General features: G+C 44.0%; 2 protein-coding genes across 5 annotated transcripts; both read right to left on the bottom strand.

The window, feature by feature from the left end:
- Nucleotides 1–3,412: 3,412 nt before the first annotated feature.
- Nucleotides 3,413–10,439, bottom strand: CZIB (CXXC motif containing zinc binding protein). Of its 4 annotated transcripts, none has more exons than XM_027619406.1 (8): nt 10,263–10,439; nt 9,993–10,050; nt 8,806–8,862; nt 8,375–8,456; nt 8,132–8,163; nt 6,535–6,612; nt 5,787–5,852; nt 3,413–4,897 (listed from the first exon to the last, which is right to left on the bottom strand). In XM_027619406.1, exons 2-8 carry the CDS (start codon nt 10,014–10,016, stop codon nt 4,820–4,822), a joined length of 417 nt encoding a protein of 138 aa, XP_027475207.1. In that variant the 5' UTR covers nt 10,017–10,050; nt 10,263–10,439; the 3' UTR covers nt 3,413–4,819. The 4 variants fall into 4 exon arrangements, with proteins under 4 accessions (XP_027475207.1, XP_027475192.1, XP_027475213.1 ...); XM_027619391.1 differs by having other exon boundaries at nt 9,967–10,050; nt 10,263–10,354; XM_027619412.1 differs by lacking the exon at nt 5,787–5,852 and having other exon boundaries at nt 9,967–10,050; nt 10,263–10,360.
- A 1,632-nt stretch (nt 10,440–12,071) lies between these two features.
- Nucleotides 12,072–23,582, bottom strand: MAGOH (mago homolog, exon junction complex subunit). The gene is made up of 5 exons (XM_027583596.2): nt 23,397–23,582; nt 21,620–21,678; nt 20,291–20,401; nt 15,020–15,102; nt 12,072–12,314 (listed from the first exon to the last, which is right to left on the bottom strand). The coding sequence occupies exons 1-5, from the start codon at nt 23,482–23,484 to the stop codon at nt 12,215–12,217; spliced, it is 441 nt and encodes a 146-aa protein (XP_027439397.1). The 5' UTR covers nt 23,485–23,582; the 3' UTR covers nt 12,072–12,214.
- Nucleotides 23,583–23,919: the final 337 nt, after the last annotated feature.

Below are 23,919 nucleotides of genomic sequence, written 5' to 3' on the forward strand. Positions count from 1 at the left end.
GCCTCTCCATATTAATGCTAGGTGAGGAGGAAGAGTGGCACCGACCGGGCGAGAGCCCAGGTCTTTGGAGGAGCTAGCTCATTGAATTGATTGCAAGTTCATTTCCCTCTCTAGTTATTGTTAAAACATTGTTATTAGGATATTTCAAAAGGGAGAAAAAGTTTCTAGTTTTCTGATTAGTCTTTGACAGTGATTAGTCTTTGACAGTTCAACTCCCTATATTTGTCTGTAGTAGTAGTGATTCTTAAGGTTGTAAAATTCCTTGGATTGTCTAGCCCAGTAATTCCTGCCTCAAAACTGGAATTCTGATGTGATAAATCTGGTCTAAGTCACATGTGAGGGCTGAATCCTTATAATCTTTTCTTGAAGAAAAGAGGCTGCTTCAGAAACTCTACACTTGGTGCTAGTTTGTCCCTATGGAGTATATCTGGCTTTGCCCTTTCCCATATGGGAATCCTTCATCTCTATAAAGACTGATCATGTCTGCCCCCCCCGCCCCCCCCATACGCTTCCTTGTGTTTTCTCCTGGATAAACCTCTCCTGTTCTCACAGTGTACCCCACAGGAATCATCTCCAGGCCTAGTGAGTTTTGTTTGTAACTGCATTGAAGTGCAGAGCACCAGTGAAACAACCCCACAGCATAGACTGACTGATGGGGGGGAGGGTGCTGCTCTCACCCTACCTCTTGCCATTATTTCTTTTGCTCTAGCCTATGACCACTTTTAATTCAGTCATTTTGCAGTTGGCATAGGTTGAGCTTATGGACTAACCCAAAGCCCACAGGTCTTTCTCACATGCAACTCAATCCATGTCTGTTATAAATCTAAGTAATTGGCTTTTATAATCAACGGCTGGCATTTGTCCTATCTTGTTAGATTGTATCTTTTGGTTCCAAACCAATTCTTTCGAAATAGGAAGCAGTAGGCTCAGAAGAGGGAGCTGTAACGCCATAGTTGGGGAATTAGGGCACAGTTAGTTCTTCACTGCTGATTCCCAGTTTAGGAAGCAGCAACATGTGATTAGTCAGTCATTAGAGAACAGCCCAGACTGTCTGCATTTCTAACCAAGTCGTCACTGCTTCCATTCCCTGCTGTACGGTGCCCCCGACATTGTGCTGAACATGTTGCCTTCATTATCTCCTTTAGTTCCTGCGGCAGCCCAGAGCTGTGAAATCCGGGTGTGCTCTGGTGGTCTGGATACGTCAGATTCATTCAAGAATGCTTTTAAATAAAAAATCTCAGGTCTTAGCCCAGAGATTCTAATTCAGTATGAATGAAGTGGGGCCAGGAAATGTCTTTTTCAAAAGTTTTCCCAGTGATCCAGTGCACCTGTTTGGGAGTAACTGTTTTATAGTTGCTTGGCTCTTGAACAGCACAGCTTGGGTCTCATTCACCTTCCTCCCTGTAGAGCTTGCTGCAGCAGAAGCCCCCAGGGAAGATGGCTGAATCAAAGTTCAGATGCACAGTGTCAGGAGAGTGAAGATGGTCGGTGTTGTGAGTCCTGAGCTTTCTGAAGACCAGACATGCAGCTTTCTCTGGGGGTCTGATAGCTACCCAGGGAAAGGGCTCAGCCCAGGGTGACTTGGCTCACAGAGGAATGGGGACAGCATTGTGAGATAAGGCTGCCTGGCCAGGCAGAGATCCTGGGGGCCTCTGCTCTTCCCGGGAAACAACAGGAATGACTGTTGTCCACGAGGATGCAGCTTAATGTTACCCAACCTTCAACTCATTGCTATTCACCAAAAGCCAAGCTTCAAAAAATGCTAATGGATAAAGATGGTACCTTTTAAACAGCTGTTCAAGGATAATGTTAGAAGGGCATACTGAGGACCTTTGCGGAATGTCCAAACAAGACGGCAGGGAACTTAGGACTCAGATGTCTCATCTTGCACTTGTCCCTGCATCCAGCAGCTTTAACTTCCACTACCTGGACAGGAGGCCAGTCCTGGAGAGTGGGGCAGGGGACTAACTTTCCTGGTGATGAGGGGCAGGCCTCAGACATGCCACCACCATTTTGACTAATTTTTATCTATAACATAATGTCAGAGCTGAAAGTGCCCTTTTTTTAGATGGAGAAAATGGGGTCCTGAGAGGGACAGTACTTGCCTAGCATTTACAGTGAGCCAGACACTGAACCCCAACATGTTGCTGCACGAAAGCCCCCAAGATAACTAACCTTGGAATAGACTTTTTTTTTTTTTCAAGATTTTATTTATTTGAGAGAGAGCGACACAGATAGGGATAGAGATAGTGACAGGGAGAAGCAGGCGTCCTGCTGAGCAGGGAGCCCGACGGGGGGGGGGGGGGGCTCAATCCCAGGACCCTGGGATCATGACCTGAGCTGAAGGTAGACGCTTAACCAACTGAGCCACCCAGGCGCCCCTGGAATAGACTTTTGTATGCAGAGGAAACATGGTCCCAGTATCATTTACTGCACACATTTAAACAATTGCCCCAGCACCATTTCTTGGTGAGTTAAAAATTTCCCCACTGATCTGCAACAGCACCTATCCTAAACCAGTTTTCACACATGCAGCGGTCTGTCTACTGTCCCTCTGTTTGTCTGTCACGGTGCCAGCATGGTGCTGGCTTCATTGCCATTGCTCTGTCACTACACTGTGGCATCTGGCGGGGGGGGGGTCCTCCCACCTGTGTCACATCAGGTTTCAGAATCAACTTAGGTTCTGTTAAAAAATAGTTGCGATTTGGACAAGAACTTTATAAATACATTTATTGAGGAGGATTATAATAGCAAGTCTTCCTATCCACCAGTAATAGTATAGGTCTCCATTTATTTAGGCTTTAACACCTTTCAGTGAAGTTTAATAATTTTCTTACACTAAGGTCATGAACATTTTTGATAGATTTAACTACTTACTTTTGGAGGTATTTTTTCATTACTATTATAAATGGTACTTTTTTCTTGATTTACATTTTGCATGTCATCAGCGTACTGAAATGAATTTGATTTCTGTATATTGATCTTAAATCCAGCACCTATTAATGCTTTTGTATTTTGTAAGTGGAAAATCACAATCTGTGAAAATGAGTTTTTTCTTCCTTTTCTATACTTTCCCTTTACTTTTTGTTGTATCAGTGCACTGGGTGGGACTGCACAAGGAAGAGTAGCAGTGGTCAAGGGTATCCTCAGCTCACCCTGACCTTGAATGGAATACTTCACACATTTCATTTGCTCTACGTTTTCTGTAGATCTACTTCGTGAGGTGAGGATAGTTCCTTTCTATTCCCAGTCTGCTAAGAGTTTCTGTAGTTTGTTGTTTTTGTTGTTGAATGGATATTAAATTTTACTGAACACCTTCTCCATCTGTTGACATCATCTAATTTTCCTTTAATCTGTTAATGATTATTTGGGTTCTTCTACCTCCTGAAAAATGAGAAAATAATCTGAAATATAAAGAAAATGCTGAGATCCTTTTATTGTCTTTGTGAGCTTCACACACACTGGCTGTTACATAAGAGACTAAAACCCAGAAAGGCTGCTGCTTACTCAGGCTGCTTCCACATATTTGCTTTCAGGCTGGGCAGTGAACTGGACACTGGGGGTGACAGACTGGATAGACATGCTGGCTGAGGGCAGGCCAAAGAAGCTCTGCTCTGTCAGATGCAGAAAAGAGCAGGTCCAGGGGCCAGGAACACAGGGAACCTAGAGGAAACATGATGTAGATGCCAGACTGGAGAACGGACAAGGTAGGGATTGCTTTATCACCCTTGGACACAGCCAGCTTTACCTGAAATCTGAGGTAGGAGTGCCCCTTCCTAGTGCCCCCCACAACCAGTCTGGAAGTGGGCAGACTTTTTCCCAGTGGGCCTCTCAGAAAATGAAGGTAATCATTTTTACTTCCAAAGAATTCTGGCTCCAGCAGAACACTGGAGAAATAAGGTCTCTCACAACAGGTTTTCCAAATGGTGGATTCACCAGTGTGAACGCTGAGTGTGCCCTCATGAGCTAACTGTGCACTGCAGGGGATCTTCAGAACCAGGGAACCAGGCCCATGAGACTTACAGGGCCATGACTCCTGTCTTCAAACCTCCACAGGGCTGTCCAGGGGCAGAACATGGAAGCGTGACCACAAAGGTGACAAACCAGGACCAGCAGGCGCTCCAGGAAGCACGGCGGCTGACTTAGCAGAAGGAAGAACGTTCATATTGATTCCCCTGATGGGAGAGGATTGCCTCATCACGGCAAATGGACAAAGACTTGATGACTGTCAGCAGGAATTTCACAGAGCAGATTCATGCCAGGACTGGACTGCTGCCTCTAAAGTCCCTGCTAGCCCTGGAATATGAAGTGACACCAGCTAGAAATGCCTGGGTTTACTTAAGAGCCAAGGTGGTAAATGTCGTGTTTTGGCTCTGGACCACGGGGCTCATGGCATCATTCCACAGGCCCAGCTGCCCTTTGTACCATTGGCCTTGACACCTTAGGTCCTTTGAGTTGACCTACCTGCTCCCCAAGAGCTGGAGAGCCCTTATAAGCTATGTGCTCCTGCATATTTTACAAATTGGAGCCTATACTGTGGCAACGTGCCAGGAAGCGATCAGAGACTTCCAACATGAATTCTTATTTGTGGAGGGAGTTGCTGTTACCTGACTCCGCCTTCATGTACCAGTGCAGCACAAACAAACAGGGGCTTTATTGGTGGGGTTTGGGAAGCTGTGACAGAGCCCAGCATGCAGGCGATGAGGGCTTGGATAGCTTCCAGGAGACAAAGGATGAGGGGAAGTGCCTCAGTGGGCTCTGCTGCTCGGGGCACGTTGTCCCTTCTCAGTTCTTAGAGGCAAGTGCGCATGAAGAAGGTTCAGCACTTCACAAACTGGTGGGTGACCTCGTAGATTCCCACAGATTCCTGAGCCTTTTCGTCATAGTCAGTCCAGTCCTGTGGGGAAAAAAATGGCCCTGTCAACCTCATGAGATGGCCTAAGACGGTGGGGACAGTGGCACTCTGGGACTTTAAAGGGCCAGTTCAGGCTCTTACTGAGATAGATATTCATGAATATGTAGGACCTGGAACAGAGCTAAAGTGCATTTCTGGGCAAGTCACTTAACTTCTCAGAGCCTCAGTTCTGTCCTCTATTAAAAAAAGGAACAGTAACAGACTTCATGTTGAATGTTGAAAGAAGCAAATGAGGAAACACATGTAAAAGTACTTAGCATAGTGTCAGGCACATGTTAAGAGCTCAGTAAATTCCAGCTGTTGTTGTTATTAGGTGCTATGCAAACAAAGGAGGTTTCTGTCCTCCTTTTGAAGCCTGACCACAAGGCTTATGTAAGGTAGTAACATGTTCAGTAATACAATTGATTTTCATTATTCATGGTAGTTATATTCTACAGAATCACCACAAACACTGAATTAGTAAATAGCGAACCACTGCTCCCAGGGGAAATACAGGGTTAGGTTCTTGGAAACCTCAGATCACGTTTTCTTCAACCAATCAATATACAACCTTGTTTTGGGTAGGTTTCCGTTTAAAAATACCTTATATATAGTTGATTCATTAATATTGAACTCCTAGCCAACAGCACTAGAACTCCTGCCTACACAAAGCTTATCTAACATGCATTTTCTCCATTAGGTATATCGCAGCCTTCTTGCTTGTGGAATACTAGGTAGCACTTTAACACTACACTTGGGGCCATTTAAACACCAAAATCACCAACAAAAATTAAAAAAATGTGGAATCATCTTTCTATTGATCTTTGTTCACCAAGAGGGTAATTCCCACCAGGTACCCTACAGCACCCCGCAAGGCCCCCAAGTCCTGTACCTTCTCCTGCAGATTAATATCACTGAAGACTGTCCCCGATTCCACACCCTCAGCAGCAAACCCAGCCTGGAGGTGACAGGAAGGCAGCAGTTAGTCTGGGGGAAAGGAGGTACTGGTCTGGCCAGTGAGGCCTGCCAGGGAACTGGCTCTTTTCATACCACCTTTGGGATGGGAGGACAGAGATGCAGTGAGCACCTGTTCTGGAATAATGCACTTCCTGGGCCTGGAAGTTTTCCCAGGCCTACAGTCATTCCTCTAAAGGCCTGGGCCAGAGGCAGGGGGGTGGGGTAAACCTTTCCACTACCCGTGAGCTCCTGAAAGCCGCTGGGCATGTCATTCCCCTCTCTGGACCGTAGTTTTCTTGTTTAGGAAACGGGGATGAGAATGCTGTTTTGTCTCCCTGCCTCATAGATTTGTCATGAGGTGTAAAAGCTGCATAAATAAAGTGGGATGAGCACTGGCTCTGAAATCAGAGAGACCTGGGTTCAAATGACCATTCAATGCTTACTGTCGCCCTGAGCAAGTTGCAAAATCTCAAGTTCTTTCCTTGTCCAAAAAATAGGACGAATAACTTCACGGGGTTACTGTGAGGATTAAATGAAGCAATATGTAAACATGACCAGCACAATGCCCAACATATAGCAGGCACTTAATAAGAGAGGAGAAGTCCTAGTCCATGGTCTCTGGATGAAGCAAAGTTCTGTTGTTACTTCCTATATGCACCCCCCCAAAGATACAGGTTACGCACCTGGGGCTGGAAATCAACTGGTTCAAAGCCTCGGCATTCAAATTCTACGATTGTCTTGAACTTCTCATTGTCTTCAGCCTAGAAAAGAAATGTTGAGGGGGCAGGCCCAACTGGGCCCTTGGGAAGATCTCATTGCCCCCTGCCCTTCCTGCCAAGTGGGCCCTACTACCCAAGAGCCCAGAATGGGACTTAGGAGCAACTCCTCTTCTGGAAGAAGCCTGCCTTGGGTACCTGCTCCTCGTGAGACCTTCTTGGACACAGTTGCTGCAGAAGAAAGACTGAGTTCTGGGAGTCAGCCTGCCTGGATATGAGCTCAGACAGCTCTACCTCTCTTCCCAGCTGGGCCTAAGATTGTCAGATTGGGCTGAGGAAACCACTACAGGTTTGCTGTGAAAATCTGAATTATGTGTAAAGTGCCCAGCTATAGTACCTGACACTATGCTCAATAAAGAGCAGATAAAATTATCAAAATAAAAAATATGAACAAGAACGTTAGGCTATAAAGTCTCCAGATTTTCCCAATGGCCGAGGATGCTTAACTGCAGCCTTTTGCTAAACCTCTGCCATGCTGTGAGGCAGGAGGCTGACTTAAAAGCCTTTGAAATGGGGTTTTCATGTGGAAGAGGCACCTCTGAGGGGACTGGTATGAGGAAATTCATGCCTACCTGACCCATGGGCTCAGAGATGCCAAGCACCACACCCACACACTCTCATTCTGTCCTTCATGGTAAAGTCATTTCCTACACACCAATCATGTGCCTGGCATGGGCGAGGCACTCTGTTGGCCCTGGTTTGCTTTTTGTTTGCTGGTGTGTCTTATTTACAATATATCATTTACTTGAAAGCAAGTCCTTGCGAATTCTCCCTTTAACTTCAGAACAAAGGTGAGAATTTGGCATAAATCAGACATGTTTCAAAAATACTAAGTAAGGGGGGTGCCTGGGTGGCTCAGTCAAGTGTCTGACTTCAGCTCAGGTCATGATCTTGGGGTCCTGGGACTGAGCCCTGCGTTAGGCTGTGTGCTCAGCGGGGAGTCTGCTTCTCCCTCTCCCCCTCCCTTTACCACTCCCCCTGCTCGTGCTTGCTCTCAAATAAATAAATAAAATCTTTAAAAAAAAAAAATACTAAGTAAGGAATGGGTGAATACAAGTAACTACCCTTTAAACAAAGAGACTCAAAGCACACACTCCCTCCCCCACCGTTTGGACTAATTTGTTACACAGTAATGTATAACTAGCTAATGTCAACGTCAAGGGTGCCAGAGAAAGCTCAGGAGTCTCCCAGTGTAGACAAGGCAAGGGCTCCCAGTGATGGAAACTGAGTGGACAGGTTGGCCAGAGGTTCCCTGAGCTCCCACAGCCCAGTGCTTATTAGAGAAGACACTGTAACAGCCTGTTTATGAATCTTCTGCCTACCAGGCACTCAGCCAGTGTATGGTGAATAAGTCACTGATACAGTGAGTGAATGAGTGAACGAGTATATGAATGAATGTCCCGTAGCAAGTCACGCTGGTGCAGACAAACTCTAGAACCCAGGCCTCCTAGCTCCCAGCTTAGATTTAATCCCACCAAACCTGCGACCACAGCAGAAAACTTACATTGTAAGATTTGATGGTGCTGCTCAAAATCTCTGAAATGTGAAAGAGAAGACAAAGTTGACTTGAGTCCATACTCTGCCCCCATCCCTGTGCCCAAACATGGCTCTGGGAAAGAGAGTCGGCTGCCACACCCTGGGCACCTCAGGCCTGGGTCCACCCACAGTAACATGAGCCTGCTTTTGCTCTGGTACCAGGAAGATGTAGCCCCAGTTGGCAGAACTCGGGATTCGTGGCCTGACCTACCGATGGAGTTTTCCCTCGCACACAGCTTGCACTTCTGGACCATGGAGGCGCTGCCACGACCTCCCTTCAGTGCCACACTGTCCTGGCAAGGGTAAACAGAATCTCTAGTCATACATTAATTAGATATGATCCTGTCTACCACTTATTAGGTGAAGAGACCAAGACAAACAGGGAGCACCATCTGCTAGGACAAGAATCCTGGGGAGCTTCTTGAGACTAAGAAAGGGATTCCCCTTGATTTTGAACTCTGCCTCACATTCCAAAGAAGCCTGTTCTTCCCAGTGTTGACCATACTAATGGCTGCCCTTCCAAACCACAAAAAGCAAGGTCCAAAGACCTGAGAGATTAGGGCCACAGGTTCCCTCCCCAAATCCCTGCCCAGAGGCCTATGTGTGTTTGTGTGTGGGTATGGTGGTAGGGGGAGTAGTTACCATCAGCCGAATATACTGCCACTTCTCTGAAATCTCACCACAGTTGCCACATTTCATCTTAGCAGAGGAAAAAGAGGATTAGTAAAGCAGTTAGCTCAGCTTGGCAGACGGGAAGGGCAAGAAAACTGTGACATAGGCAGGCTCAACCTACCTCCCTGTCCACAATTTCACCTCCTCTTTACAACCAGCCCCACGAAGGACATAACCGAAATATCTCTCTGGGGAAAGAACAGGTCAAGTGTTTCTCCTGCTGGCATGCCCACCCTCCTCTAAGAAGTACCCAGTCTGGCTAGAAATTCAAGGCTCCTTGAGTGCAGAAATGGCACCCTTGTTGGGTCTGGAGCTTCCCTTGTGTTCTCACAGGCCTTGCAGGTTCCTAGTAAAAGTACTTATCGCTGTTGTTACTCTATTTCTCTGTCTCCTCTGCTAGACTCTGTGCTTTTTGAAGTGGAAGAACATCAATTCCTCAAATAAGCCCTGGTACTCGAGCTTCAAAATATTTGGTAGTAAAGGTGGCCAGAAAAAGCTTCCTAAAGGGATAGAGCTTTTGCCAGGTTCTGAAGGATGCTGGGGTTTTGACAAGGAAGGAAATAGAGCAGAAGCTCTGAGATCTGGGAGAGTGAAGGGCACACTGCTCAAGTAGAGGGGGGCCTCTGCAGACCAAGCCACCAGAGTACCAGATTCACCAGTATGGGGTGCGGAGGGATGGAGGAAGCCACGATCAAAATTAAAACGGTTTCACGATAAATAAAGCCTAATCAACAAATAAAACAGAAGGTGAAATTCCCCTCCTTGCTAAACAATCCCAAGACCCCTTCAAGTCGTCCTTCGTTTAGTGTTTACAAAACATGAAATATTTCACGGAGGAAAAATTAAAAAAGGAATTCCGAGACACTACCAATTAAGAATTAACCAATACATTTAGAAAAGCGAACAAATTCTATTCAGGAAAATAACATTTAATGGCTGTACATTTCCAATCCTGCTGGAGACAAAGCTCCCCTCGGAAACTGACTAGCACGGGAAAGCTTTCCCTGGGCCCGGCCCCTGGCGCCCACCCCGCCTTCCGGAGTCGCTCCCCCACCCGGAACCTCGCGGCACCTACAGCCCCTCCGATGCTCCTCCCTTCTCCCGCCTAGGGTCCCGCCCCTCCAGCCGCACCTTGAGGTACCACCGGAAGTCCTCACCCAAAGGGCGGAGGTTGGTGACATTCTCCAGCGTGGCTTTGAGCTGCAGCGCAATTTTCTGTAGAGAGGAAGGGCCTCAGCAAGCGCATCAACCGCGCTTGCGCAGCCCTACCGAGCCCCGGCCCCGCCCCTCCTGGATTCGCGCTCTGCCCCCCCCCGCTCCTTCTCAGCGCGAGCCCACCTCTCATTCCCTCCTGGCACGAACTCCCGCCTCCCAGGTCCTCGCCACCTCCCCGTCCCTGCCCCGGCCGCAGTTTGCCTCCGCCTCACCCCCATAGTGGCTTGGCTCGGCCCGACCCCACCCGGCGATAGCTGCGGCCACTACTTTCCGGCCCGTCGTAAACGGCGGGCGCCGCCAGCGCACCGGGTGCAGACCTCCGGCGTGCGTCGGGAGGGGCGGAAGGCGGGGCTTTCACGCGCTGCTGCCTACCGCGCGCGCTAGGCTGCCTTTGCTCTAAGATGAAGTGGCGCTGTGGAGGTGTCCTGAGTCCGCAATCAGTCTGAGCTCGGAGCCGCCGAAACCTGTTTCCAGAATTTGCTGAGCACCAATCTCGTGCCGGCACTATGCTGGTCTGAGGGATACCGTAGCAAACACGACAGTCCCTGCGCGAAACCTCTGCCAGGGCTTCTTCCTGCCCCTCTTCACTACTCGGTCTTCTCTCACCCAGCAACCGCGTGGTCCGTGCTTGCCTTCTGAGGCTTCTTAGGTCGCGTCGGTTCCGCCCGCCCTAGGCCAGCTTCGCAGATTTGAGGGATTGGGGCCCTTCTCTAAACTGCCCCTTCCTCTTTCCCCCAGGAGACCTGCTTTCAGAGGGTTGCCCCGTGTACACGTCTCTCGCTGCAGTCCCCAACACTGGACACTCCCTTTCAGGGGGGTTCTTCTCTGGGCTCCTAGTTTATCCTTGTATATTACCTGGACCTTGTTTTATCTGTCCTCTTGTCCAGGGCACATCTGAGACCATACGGGAGCTGTGGTTGTAGGTGTGCGACACTTAAACAGCCTTTGGGATTCTCACGGTCATTTAAATTTTGGAGTTACTATTCTTGTCTACTTTACCATCAACTTACTTCATTGCCCCAGGTACCCTTCTATAGAGAGGGATGCACTGGAGTTAGGAACCCTGACAACTTAGGACTTAAGTTGCTGCTATCTTTGAAGGAGGCAGATTGTCTGTATTGGGGGGGCGGGAGGGGTGCAGGGAACACTGGCCTCGGAGTCAAAAGACTTGGGACATGTCCCAAGCTGGCCTGTCTTGTGGGATGAGCTTATCCTAATCACCTCTCCACAAATATTTATCAATCAAGCCAGTTCCTTTCAGCACCCACAATCTGGTCAACCAGCAATTTGCCTAAGGAAGCAGTGCAATTTAGCAGCAAGGAAAAGTCCCTATAGATCTGCGTACTGAACAAATTCCCACTGTCCATACGAGCTAGGTCTGTTCCTAACGACTGTTGGTATTGATTTTAAAATGGATTATTAGAAAACTTCTCTGCGACCAGGCATTATCCCTTATATTGTACTAAACCGAAATGTTTTCCTCCATACTGAAATACCTACAGATGTATCTGTAAAAGAGGATTTAAAAAACCCCAACCTCAATTATATCTCAATAAAGCCGGAGGGGGAAAAACCCATTTCACACCTAAAATTTTAGAAAATATTTCATTAATATAAAATACCCAGTGTTCAAATTTCCTTAATGATGTCAATTTTGTTTTTTGAATCATGATCCAAATAGGGTCCAAACTGTACTGATTATGTGTTTCTTAAATCTCCTTTAATCTACCAGTTCCCACACCATCTCTATTTATTTTATGTTTGCAATGTGTTTATTGAAGAAGCCAGATCCTCTGCCCTGGAGTTTCCTTTGGATATTGGTTGGATTTCTATTGTATTTTCTTCTTCTTTTTTTTAATCTATTGTATTTTCTAATTTTTCTCTCTATTCTCTTATTCCTGTAAATTGGTAGTTATATCTATAGTTGATTAATAGATTTTTGGCAATACTTCACATAGGCTGTTTTAAAAAATAACTGAGGAGAGTTCACATGTTCAGGTCTTTATAAAATAACAAAAAACTGCATTTTGTTATGTATTTATTAAAGACAGTCATTTATAGTTTATAAAAAAAATATTGTCCTGATATACACAAAAATGTCCTGATAATGGTAATTAAAAACAGGTACTCCCAACCCCCCCTTATGTCCACATCAATTTTCAATCTAGATTGGCTTAATCTTGAAGTGTAATCCAATAAGACTGAAGACCAAACACTTCAGGTCCTGGACAAGATAATAAAATACTCGTAAGCCTTCTGGATCCCTATAATGCAAGAGGAAAAACATGTTTAAGAAGCTGGAAAAACTGGCAAAAAAACAAAACAAAACATTTACTAACCCAGATTATTTACATAAAGACATTTACAGAATTAAAACTTTAAAAACAACCAAGTGTCCATAAAAAAGGAAAAGGCTATGTGCTATATATTAAACGAGATCATTTTAAATGTTAGTTTTTAATGGGGAAACAATTAAATGAAAAAAATCATTATTAAAATAACAGATTGCTGATCTCAATGATATTTTTTGTGCTTTTTAAAAAGTTAAATAGGGCGCCTGGGTGGCTCAGTTGGTTAAGCGACTGCCTTCGGCTCAGGTCATGATCCTGGAGTCCCTGGATCGAGTCCCGCATCGGGCTCCCTGCTCAGCAGGGAGTCTGCTTCTCCCTCTGACCCTCCCCCCATCTCATGTGCTTTCTCTCTCATTCTCTCTGTCTCTCAAATAAATAAATAAAATCTTTAAAAAAAAAAAATAAAAATAAAAAAAATAAAAAGTTAAATAGTTTTTAATGCATGTGAAATAGATCAGAAATACTTCAAGATATTAATGGTTGTCTAACTGATAAGTCTGTAGGTGATTTTCCCCCTTTTATTTTTCTGCATTTTCTATAGTGAGCATGTATTACTTTCAGAATTAGGAAAACTTATTTTTTATTTATTTTTAAAAAAGATTTTATTTATTTGACAGAGAGAGAAAGAGCACAAGCAGAGGGAGAAGCAGGCTCCCCGCTGAACAGAGGGCCCGATGCGGGACTCGATCCCAGGACCCTGGGATCATGACCTGAGCCGAAGGCGGCCACTTAACTGACTTAGCCACCCAGGTGTCCCTAGGAAAACTTTTTTTAAAAAGAAGTAGTACTAAGCAGGACCAAGAGGCTAAAGATTACTATGGCACAACTGGCTAAGAACAAGGAGATTGTCCGAAGGAAGACAATTACACCCAGCATGTACTAAAGGTGAGCCATAGGGGCAACTGGGTGGCTCGGTCAGTTAAGCGTCTGCCTTGGCTCAGCTCATGATGTCAGGGTCCTGGGATTGAGCCCTGTGTCAGGCTCCCTGCTTTTCCCTCTCCCCGGCTCATGCTCTCTCTCTCTCAAAAAAATATATAAAATCTTTAAAAAATAAAAATAAAAGTGAGCCATATCTAATTCCAAATCCTCAAAACACAGGAGCTAGATGTTGCCAAATTCTTTTTTTTTTTTTAAGGTAGGCTCCGTGTCCAGCATGGAGCCCAACGTGGGGCTTGAACTCAAGAGCTGAGCTGAGATCAAGAGTCAGACCCTTGGGGCACACAGGTGGCTCAGTTGGTTAAGTGACTGCCTTCGGCTCAGGTCATGATCCCAGAGTCCTGGGATCGAGCCCCGCATCAGGCTCCCTTGGCAAGAAGCCTGCTTTTCCCTCTCCCACTCCCCCTGCTCCCCCTTCTCTCTCGCTGTCTCTCTCTCTTTCCATTAAATAAATAAAATCTTAAAAAATATTTAAAAAAAAAGACCCTTAACTGATTGAGTCATCTAGACACCCCAGAGGTTGCCAAATTCTAAGGACTCTTTGTAGCATATAGACTCATGTCTCAGCTTTATTATCTGCCCTGACAACATGAATTTTTAAGTTTGTATTCTAAATATTCAAGTTTCACCACTGTCAGACTAAGATGTGCTAGTCTGAATGGCCAACATTGAAAAGGTGTTCAGATCGACCCAGCGACTCTACAGTTTATCTCAAGCACCTGTTCTGGCATATTTCATTTTCTGTTCTGGCCAGATTCTTATTTTGGCTGCTCCTATGACATTACTGTGGTGTGTGTGGGTGTGTGTGTGTGTGTGTGTGTGTGTGTGTGTGTGTGTGTGTGTGTGTGTCACTGAGAAGCTCTGTGTAACACTGACTGAATAAAACATCAAAAGCGACAGGAGAATGGCTGCTCCTATGACATTACTGTGGTGTGTGTGTGTGTGTGTGTGTGTGTGTGTGTGTGTGTCACTGAGAAGCTCTGTGTAACACTGACTGAATAAAACATCAAAAGCGACAGGAGAATGGCTGCTCCTATGACATTACTGTGGTGTGTGTGTGTGTGTGTGTGTGTGTGTGTGTGTCACTGAGAAGCTCTGTGTAACACTGACTGAATAAAACATCAAAAGCGACAGGAGAATGGCTGCTCCTATGACATTACTGTGTGGTGTGTGTGTGTGTGTGTGTGTGTGTGTGTGTGTGTGTGTGTGTGTGTGTGTGTGTGTGTGTGTGTGTGTGTGTGTGTGTGTGTGTGTGTGTGTGACTGAGAAGCTCTGTGTAACACTGACTGAATAAAACATCAAAAGCGACAGGAGAATGCCCTCATTATTATGAGAATAATTTGAAGTCTACAAAGCTGGCCCCTTCTGTCTTTTTTTTTTTTTTTTAAGATTTATTCATTTTAGAGAGAGTGAGTGAGAGAAACCAGGGTGGGGGGGCAGGGCAGAGGGAGGGAGAGTCTTAAGCAGACTCTGCACTGAATGTGGAACCTGACGTGGGGCTTGATCTCATGGCCCTGAGATCACAACCTGAGCTGAAACCAAGAGTTGGACGCTTAACCGACAGCCACCCAGGCGCCCCTGACCCCTTCTGTCTTGCCATAATGGTCCCAGTTTGGTTAAGGGTTTCATATCAGTCAGCTTCAAAACTGACACATCTGGCTATAAGGGTCATATACACTTACTTGGATTGATTGACATCAATAAGAGAACCAATTTTTGATGTTGTGAAAGAAATGTGTTCATCTCCAATGACAATTTCAAGCTCCTAAAAACATTTAAAAAAACTAAGTCAAGCCAAGTTGGATTTTCCATCAACCACATGGAAGATATATCATCTGTCAAATTACACAAACTCTACAACATAAACAAGGACGGTTCACTCTGAGCACTAACATGTACTGGGTCTAGAAACAAAAAGAGAAATTAGATACTGGTTTAATCCTTCAGTAGCTCATACTCTTAGAGGAAGATGTGTTTGTGAGGCTCTACCATTTCTGGGATTTGGAAGAATTTACAAGTTTTATATAGGAGTTTTCATTGTTAAGAAAGTAGAGTAACATGTATAAATCTTATGTTTTAAAATATCAAGAATCTAACCTTTCTCAGCAACATGGGACAAGGAGAAGTCTAGACCTTGTGTTTGATCCCAGCTTTGTCACTATCAGCTGAATGCTCTTGGGTCTCAATTTCTACAGTGACACAAGTAGCACAAATCTTTAAAAAATTTCTATGGGGGTGCTCACTGTGTGCCAGCTATTGTTCTTGGTGCTTGGGACAGATCAGCAAAACCAAAGGTCTGTGCCCTTGTGGAATTGCCAATCTACTGAGGCCTACTTCTTTTTTCTTAATTTTTTCCTATTTCTTTTTGATTTATAGTTTTCAATTATGAAAAGAATTCTAACAGAAAATATAGAAAACTATGAAACCAATGTTCTTAACACCCAGATGTGAAAATGTTAATAGGCTGTCATACTTGTATCAGATTTTTTAAAGAAATAAAACGTTACACATACAAATTTTAGGTCCACTTCCCATTCCATTCTCCCTCCTGCATCCCAGAAGTTGAGGTGGATTCTTTCCACTCATGTTTTTAGATTTGGTAGTATGTTTTTAAAATTTTTACATAAATGATCATACTATATGCATCCTTCTGCTTTTTTCATTCAACACTGTTTTTGTATGTGATCTAGTTCATTCGTTTTAAATGCTTTAGAATATTCCATTCATATCCTTATTAAAGCAGACTTAAGTTCCCAATTTACTGTACTATAAACAATGTGGTGAGAATATTCTTCTATGCATCTCCTTGTATGCATGTGAAAATGTCTCTAGGAATATTCCTAGAAGGTATAAGTTTTTTTCAATTTTTTAAAAAATGTTTTACTTATTTATTCATGAGAATCAGAGAGAGAGAGAGAGAGAGAGAGAGAGAGAGAGAGAGAGAGAGAGAGGGGCAGAGGGAGAAGCAGGATCCCCACCGAGCAGGGAGCCCGATGCGGGACTCAATCCCAGGACCCCAGGATCATGACCTGAGCTGAAGGCAGACGCTCAACCATCTGAGCCACCCAGGCGCCCCGTTTTTTTTCAATTTTGCCAGTTACTACCAAACTATTTCCTAAAATGGTTGTACTGATGTCATTCCCACTAGTATGTAAGATCCCCTTTTTCTTTCTCATATCCTTTTTAAAGCTTGATGCCCCCCACACTCACTTTTTGCTATTCTAATGGGTCTGAAATGGTATCTCATTATTTTCCTAATTTTCACTTTCCAAATGTAGATATTTTCATATATTTACTGGCCACTTGTTTTTCCAGTTCTATAAAATGCCTGTTCAGAACCTTTACACATTCTGCCACTGGCTTATCTTTTTTCCCCCCGTTATCTTTTTATTATTAATTTGCAGTTCTTGATATATTCTAGCTATAAACCCTCTGCCAGGTATGTTTTGCAAAGATCTTCCTTCAGTCTGTGGCTTATCTTTCAACTTTATCATGATGTCTTCAGCTAAACAGAAGTTTTAACTTTAAAGAAGTCACATTTATCAATCTTTTCCCTTGAGGAATTTAAAATATTCCTTCTCTACCCAAAATAATAAAAGATAATCTATATTTTATGTTTTAAAATCTTGTTTTATTTCTACAAATGGTGTAACTTAAAAATATTCTATAAACACACTGCCAACTGATACAATTTGTTAAACAATCCATCCTTTTTCTATTAATTTGAAAGTTCACCTCCGTCATACCTTGCTCTGAGTTCCCATATATTCATGGGTTTGTTTCTGGGCTCTCTATGCTGCTCCACTGTTCCCCGGTCAATTCTGAGGCAGTATCACAGTACAGATGACTGTACCTTTTCAAGAAATCTTCAAAATTATCTTGGTTACTCTTGTCCCTTTGATCTTCCATGAATTTAATGCTCTCTTAGGCTTTAGGAAAAATCCTGTTGTGATTTTGATTTGAATTGGAATGAATTTATCAATTATTTTAATAAAATTGATATAATTGAGTTGTTCCATCCATAAAAATGATACATATTTTTATTTTCTTCTATAAAGCCCTTTTAAGTTTTTTGTTTTTTTTTTTTACAGATTTTATTTATTTATTTGACAGAGAGAGACCCAGCGAGAGAGGGAACACAGGCAGGGGGAGTGGGAGAGGGAGCAGCAGAACCCCTGCTGAGCAGGGAGCCCGATGTGGGGTTTGATCCCAGGGCCCTGGGACCATGACCTGAGCCGAAGGCAGACACCTAACGACTGAGCCACCCAGGCGCCCCAAAGCCCTTTTAAGTTTTATACATCTTATTAAATTTACTCCCAAGTTCTTTATAGCTTTTGTTGCTATGATGAATGGAATCTTGTTGTAATTACCTTATTCAACAGGTTGTTGCTAGTGTATAGGAGTATGCCCTGTTCTCTTCACAGGACTACTGTGATCGTTGAATGAGTTAATAGAGCTGAAAATTAATGGTAAAGCAAAATACATATACATGATTTTACTGAGATCTCGTGGACATAAATTAAAAAGTTAACTTTAGAAAGTACTCAGGATGGGATTTTCTTTTTACTCTTCCTCAAGAGTTAGACTATTTATCCAAAGGATACAAAATAGTGATTCAAAGGGGCACACGCACCCCAATGTTTACAGCAGCAATGCCCACAATAGCCAAACTATGGAAAGAGCCCAGATGTCCATCTACAGATGAATAAAGAAAATGTGGTGTGTATATATATATATATATACAATAGAATATTAGCCATCAAAAAGAATGAAATCTTGCCATTTGCAATGATGTAGATGGAGCTAGAAAGTATTATGCTAAGCAAAATAAGTCAGAGAAAGACAAATACCATATGATGTCACTCATATGTGAAATTCAAGAAATAAAACAGATGAACACAGGGAAAGGGAAGGAAAAATAAAAGAAGATAAAAACAGAGGAAGATAAACCATTAAGAGACTCTTAACTATAAGGAACAAACAGGGGGTGCCTGGGTGGCTCGGTTGGTTAAGCGGCTGCCTTCAGCTCAGGTCATGATCCCAGGGTCCTGGAATCGAGCCCCGCATCGGGCTCCGTGCTCAGCGGGGAGCCTGCTTCTCCCTCTCCCTCTGCCTGCCTGTCTGCCTATTTGTGATCTCTCTCTGTCAAATAAATAAATAAAATCTTAAAAAAAAAAAAAGGAACAAACAGGGTTGCTGGAGGGGAGGTGGGTGGGGGGATGGAGTAACTGAGTGATGGGCATTAAGGAGGGCACTTGATTTAATGAGCACTGGGTGTTATTATGCATCAGATGAATTACTAAATTCTACTCCTGAAACTAATAAAACACTGTATGTTAACTGAGCTGGATTTAGATTACAAAAAAAAAAAGTTGGTCCACCATTTTGAGGTGAATTAGGAATTAACTTATATGGGTTTTTATATAAATTTAATAAATGTAATTATTTTTGAGCTTTTACTACACACTGGTACTATTTTAGTCACTAGAGATTTAGCACTGAAAAAAATAGGTAAAATCCTTGTACTGAAGGAGCTTGCAGGGGTGTATGCAAATCTGTTGCAGTGGAGGGAGGAAAAGGGATATATAAAGTAAAGCAAACAAGACAATTTCAGACAACAATAAATGCTACAAAGAAAATAAAACATCTTATTTAAAAAAAGAAAACAAAATGGGAAAGGACATTTTAGATTGGATGGATAGGCAAGACGTCACTGAGGAAGCGATGTTTGAAACCTGCAATAATAAAGACAATGTTGGATAGAACATGCCAGGCAGGATGCAGCAAATGCAAATGTCCTAAACTAAGAACAACCTAGGTGTGTCTGAGGAACAGAAATAAGGTCAGTGAGGTCTGAACACAGTAAGACTGTGAAAATGGTAGAAGATAAGGTGGGAGTTTGGATTTTACTTATTTATTTTTAAGATTTTATTTATTTATTTGTCAGAGAGAGAGAGCACAAGTAGGGGGAGCAGCAGGCAGAGGGAGAAGTAGGCTCTCTGCCGAGCAAGGAGCCCGATGCAGGACTCAATCCCAGAACCCTGGGATCATGACCTGAGCCAAAGGCAGACTCTTAGCCGACTGAGCCACCCACTCGTCCTGGATTTTATTTTAAATGTAGTGGGAAAGCAGTGGAGAACTTAAAATCAGTGGAATACATTTCACTTTAAAAGATCAGTCTGGTTTCAGGATGGAAAAACAGGCTGTACAGGACAAAAGAAAAAAGGAAATCAATTACAAGTCTAGATTAGGAAGGTAGCAGTTGAGGTGCAGAGAAATAGCTTCCCTGTTAACACACTCAAATATGATAGTGGCGGGGCACCTGGGTGGCTGTCGGTTAAGCATCTGCCTTCAGCTCAGCTCATGATCCCAGAGTCCTGGGATCGAGTCCTGCATCTGGTTCCCTGCTCAGTGGGGATCCTGCTTCTCCCTCACCCTCTGCCCCTCCCCTTGCTTGTGCTCTCTTTCTCTGTCAAATAAATAAAATCTTAAAAAAAAAAAAAAAAGAAGACAGTGGCTTTTATTTTAATTACCATAATGGTCTTCAGAATAAATATATAAGCCATGAATTTAAACACATATACCTAGCTGCTTGCATGATTTTCCTTCTATTAGATTGCTGAAATAACCACGTTCTATTTCTCTTTGTATGTTCACAATGCTTTGTGCATAGTAGTTACTCAGTATGTGAGGTGGGCAGTAAAACCTCTGAGAAGGGCCGGGGGGAGAGTCCCATGAGGAAATCCAGGGCTAGGCTCTGGGTGGTCGGAAGCACCACTGGCTCTCTCTGTTCCTCCCTGTGAGATCACTGCTTCCTTAGATAAAGGTGCTGTAGTCTGCTTTGTGTAGGGCACACACACAAACACACACGGATTCAATGTCATATGCAGGGCAGTAAAACTCATCTTCCTTGTAAGACTTCTGCGCTATAGGACAGTTACTAAAACACTCACCTGCCGGCCCACTCGGTCAGGGGGAGGCCACAAGGCATCATCCTCTTTGGTAATTTCACTGTCATCAATTATTCTCTTCAGTTCCTCCATTACACTTTTATGTACATAAGCCTGAAAGCAAATTAAAAAATGGGATTTAAGTTGCATCCCTGAGCAAGTGTTCTCACTCAGATAGATAGTGATGAAAGATAAAAACAAAAACAAAAACAAAACCACAAACAAAAAAAGCCTGCTCCTAAAAACTAGTTTCTGGCACCTCTGTAAAGGGAATGGCATTCAGGTGTGAAGAAGGCAGGGCCAGAAGTGCCCAATGACTCTACATCTCAGACCCCATCTACTTGTTTCTACTTCTTGGCACATCCTGTTCACTTGGACCTTCTCCTTGCTTACACACCCAACTCACACCTGAACCCAGAACAAAAGATCTGTAAATAACCCTGGTTACTCCTAACTAGATGACATGCTTATGAAGAGCAGAGACATGTCTTTTAAAATACATTTTGCGTATTAGTCCACATTAAAAAAAATATAAGGAGGCTGACATGTGTGGGTAAACGTAAAACTGAATGTTAGTTCAACATAACAGTATGAAAATATATTGACAAGACATTTTCAAATGTGACAAAGTGATTAAAAGGAAAGAGAAGCTTTGATGAAGCCTTGACAGCGTGGCAGAAGTTATACAAAATGGAGCGCATGGACTTGACAGAGGCAGGCACAGCTATCTCTTGCTAGCCAGGGTGGGGTGACTTTGAACAAGCCCCAAAATTCATATCTGGGCCTTCACTGTAAAGGGTATATCATACCACCCATCAAATAGGCTTACAATCAGGGTTAAATAAAATCGTTATGTGTATAAAATACCAAGTGCCATGCCTGGCATCTAATGTGCATTCAATGATGTGAACTGCTTTACCATGCCCCTGTTCCCCGTTCAAACACATATTAAAGAGCTCTACTGAAAGCTATGCACCAGGGAATATACCAAACACTTTAAGTATAAGGTATTTAATTCCATGATAGCCCTGGAGAGTGGGGGGTAGGTTTTATTATTTGTTTCTGCAGACAAAGAACAGGGAATTTGCCCAGGGGCACATAGTAAGTAGCAGATTCAGGGTTTAAGCCAAGATTTGCAAGCTTTAAATGATTACCGGTAAGTGATTCACACTGTGAAAAAATATGAACTAAAAGATGTGAGAAAAAATTTAGAAGGTGTCTACAGATATGTCTATACTTTTCTATTCTTTTTCAATACAACTCCCAGAAAGAACAAAAACAAGACAAAAGGCTAAATTTTAGTGAAAGAAAGGCTCTCAGAAGGCTCATTACCTCTTTTCTGATCATGACATCATTTTTGTAATTGCTGTTGTTGGCATATCTCAATTTCCCTGTGAGGAACAAAAAAACAAATTCAGTGTATATTAAAAACATATGAGTAATGTACATTAGCTCACCAAGACTATCAGCTGTTGCTTAAAATGTATGCTAGTTTTCCCTTCAGTGTCTACCAGATTTACTCCCGGTACTTCTGGTGTTCCAACAATGGCAGTCTTTTCAGTTCTTCACTTTGGGCTATTAAATAGCCTAAAAGCCAAAAATACTGCTGACATTGAATTATAATTCTTGCAAAAGGCAGCTCAGGTATGATAAAAGAACACAAGCCGACTCTTTTGTGACTCTGGCAAATAATATCTTTGCAGGTTAATGTCTTCAGGTGAAAACAGGGAGAGTGATGGTAACTTAACTTGCGCACAGGGCCTCCTGAGGCTCAAATGAGTCGTGAAAGCAATTTGAAAACTGTAAAATGCTGTTTAGATACTATTCATGTGACCATGCAACATTCTGATCTATTCCTGTGATGGAAAAGTTGTGGTTTTATTATTAAGCATATTTGGTATATAAGGCCCTTTGTGTATATGTGCATCCAAAAGGGTAAGCTGGGTATATGCTGGGTGTGAGGGAAAAGACAGAAGGAAATACATGAGTTTTTACCCTTGGAATAGAAGGCACACATGTAAACACACTACCTTGTCACACTACCAAACACAGTATCTTGTCATTGTTTATAATTGGGGTTTGTCAGATTCATCTTTGTGCCATTTAGTGGGAGTTTTCTGTCATCTCTGATTCCTTTTCCTTCACCACAGTGGCCCTTCCCCCAGATCTTAGCAAACAGCAAAGTCCTATTGGTTCTGCCTCCAATAGTATCCTAAATCCTTCTATCCGCTTTTACTAGCACCCTAGTCCCAATCAACATCCTTTTTGTCTTGACAACTGTAACTGTCTTAATAACCAGCCCTGTCTCCACTCTTGCCCATTCTGCACCCAATGATTAGAATACTTTTTCAGGAAGAGATCCACATCTTTCTCTCCTCAAAACTTTCCAATTGCTTCCTGCTGCATTTAGAATAAAATCCAAACTCTTTGCCACGGCCTATAAAGACCTACATGGTATGCCCCTGCCTACTTATCTGACATCATCTCCTACCATTCTCAGAGCTCACTACTTCCTCAGCCATATGGGCTACCCGAAACATGCCTCCTAGCTCATTCATGCCCTAGAGCCTTAACCCTTGTTACTCCCTCTGTCCAGAATGCTCTTCTTCCTGAGCCTCACAAGGCTGGCTCCTTGTCAGAGTTCAGTTCAAATACTTCCTTTTCAGAGACCGCGCCAGGGGCCACCCTGCTTAAAAGCAGCCCACCAGCACTTATTCCATCATTTTATGTTATGACCACGGGTCACTATCTGGAGTCTTTTTTGTTGTTGCTGTTGTTGTTTATATCTCTCCCAGCACCAGAATACACGTTCCATGACAGGAAGCTTGTCTGTTGTTCACTCCTGTATCCCAGATTGTGAAAGAGAGCCTGGCACAAGGTAGGCAATGTTTGCTGAGTGAGGCATTCTAGTAAAAAATGTCACCAAATAGAAGTCCCTGCACATGGAAAGAACCAGTAGATTGGTCACAGGAGTGATCGTTTCAGATCCGCGCCGCAGTCATCAATCCCTTACTCTTCTAGCTCCTCGCACATTCCGGAACCCCGGCCTCCCCACTCGCCCAACCCCAGGCCCAGTCCTCGCTCCCAGGGGGCCAGAGGCCGCTCTTACCGTCGGGTCGGAACTCAAACTCCAGGAACTCATGGCCGAATTTGCCCTTATGACCCACGTAGTAACGCAGATAAAAGTCACTCTCCATGGTTCACGAGGAGGGCACCAAGCCCAAACTTTACCAGCAAACCCCACCGCCGCTGTTTGCGCCCACCACTGACGTTTACCTGGGCGCGCGGAAGTGACGTCAAGGCAAGGCCGTAGGCCGTGGCGAAGCGGCCCCGGTCTCCCCCATTCGCGGAAGTGGGGGCAAGTCTAGCCCATTCCCCGGCGGAAACAAGGCTCCTTTCACCCGAGGGCCGGGTCAGTGCAGCCCTGCCCCGTCGGCCGGAGACGGGAACGAGGTTGAGGCTCGCCACCCGGGGTTCTCGCAAGCTTGAGGCCGAAGGCGACTAGAGGACCCCTGGGTTTGGGCGGCGGGTCCGGAGACCTTGCTTCGAGACTTCCGGCTGAGCACGCCGAGTGCTGCGCCCTTTCAGGCTCCACGTCCATTTAAGTACACCTGACTTGTGTGACTCGGCCA

This window comes from Zalophus californianus, chromosome 4 (assembly GCF_009762305.2).
Source record: "Zalophus californianus isolate mZalCal1 chromosome 4, mZalCal1.pri.v2, whole genome shotgun sequence".
Classification (NCBI taxonomy): Eukaryota; Metazoa; Chordata; class Mammalia; order Carnivora; family Otariidae; genus Zalophus; species Zalophus californianus.

Bases quoted from the DNA above. Each gene is read 5' to 3' on its own strand.
- CZIB (XM_027619391.1), bottom strand. The intron at 8,164-8,374 runs GTAGGTCAGGCC...TTCACATTTCAG, and splicing joins TGCGAGGGAAAACTCCATCG to AGATTTTGAGCAGCACCATC. The intron at 5,853-6,534 runs GTGCGTAACCTG...TGTCACCTCCAG, and splicing joins CAGTTGATTTCCAGCCCCAG to GCTGGGTTTGCTGCTGAGGG.
- MAGOH (XM_027583596.2), bottom strand. From the start codon at position 23,484: ATGGAGAGTGACTTTTATCTGCGTTACTACGTGGGTCATAAGGGCAAA. The intron at 20,402-21,619 runs GTAATGAGCCTT...ATTTGCTTTCAG, and splicing joins ATGTCATGATCAGAAAAGAG to GCTTATGTACATAAAAGTGT. The intron at 15,103-20,290 runs GTGAGTGTTTTA...AAATGTTTTTAG, and splicing joins CTGACCGAGTGGGCCGGCAG to GAGCTTGAAATTGTCATTGG.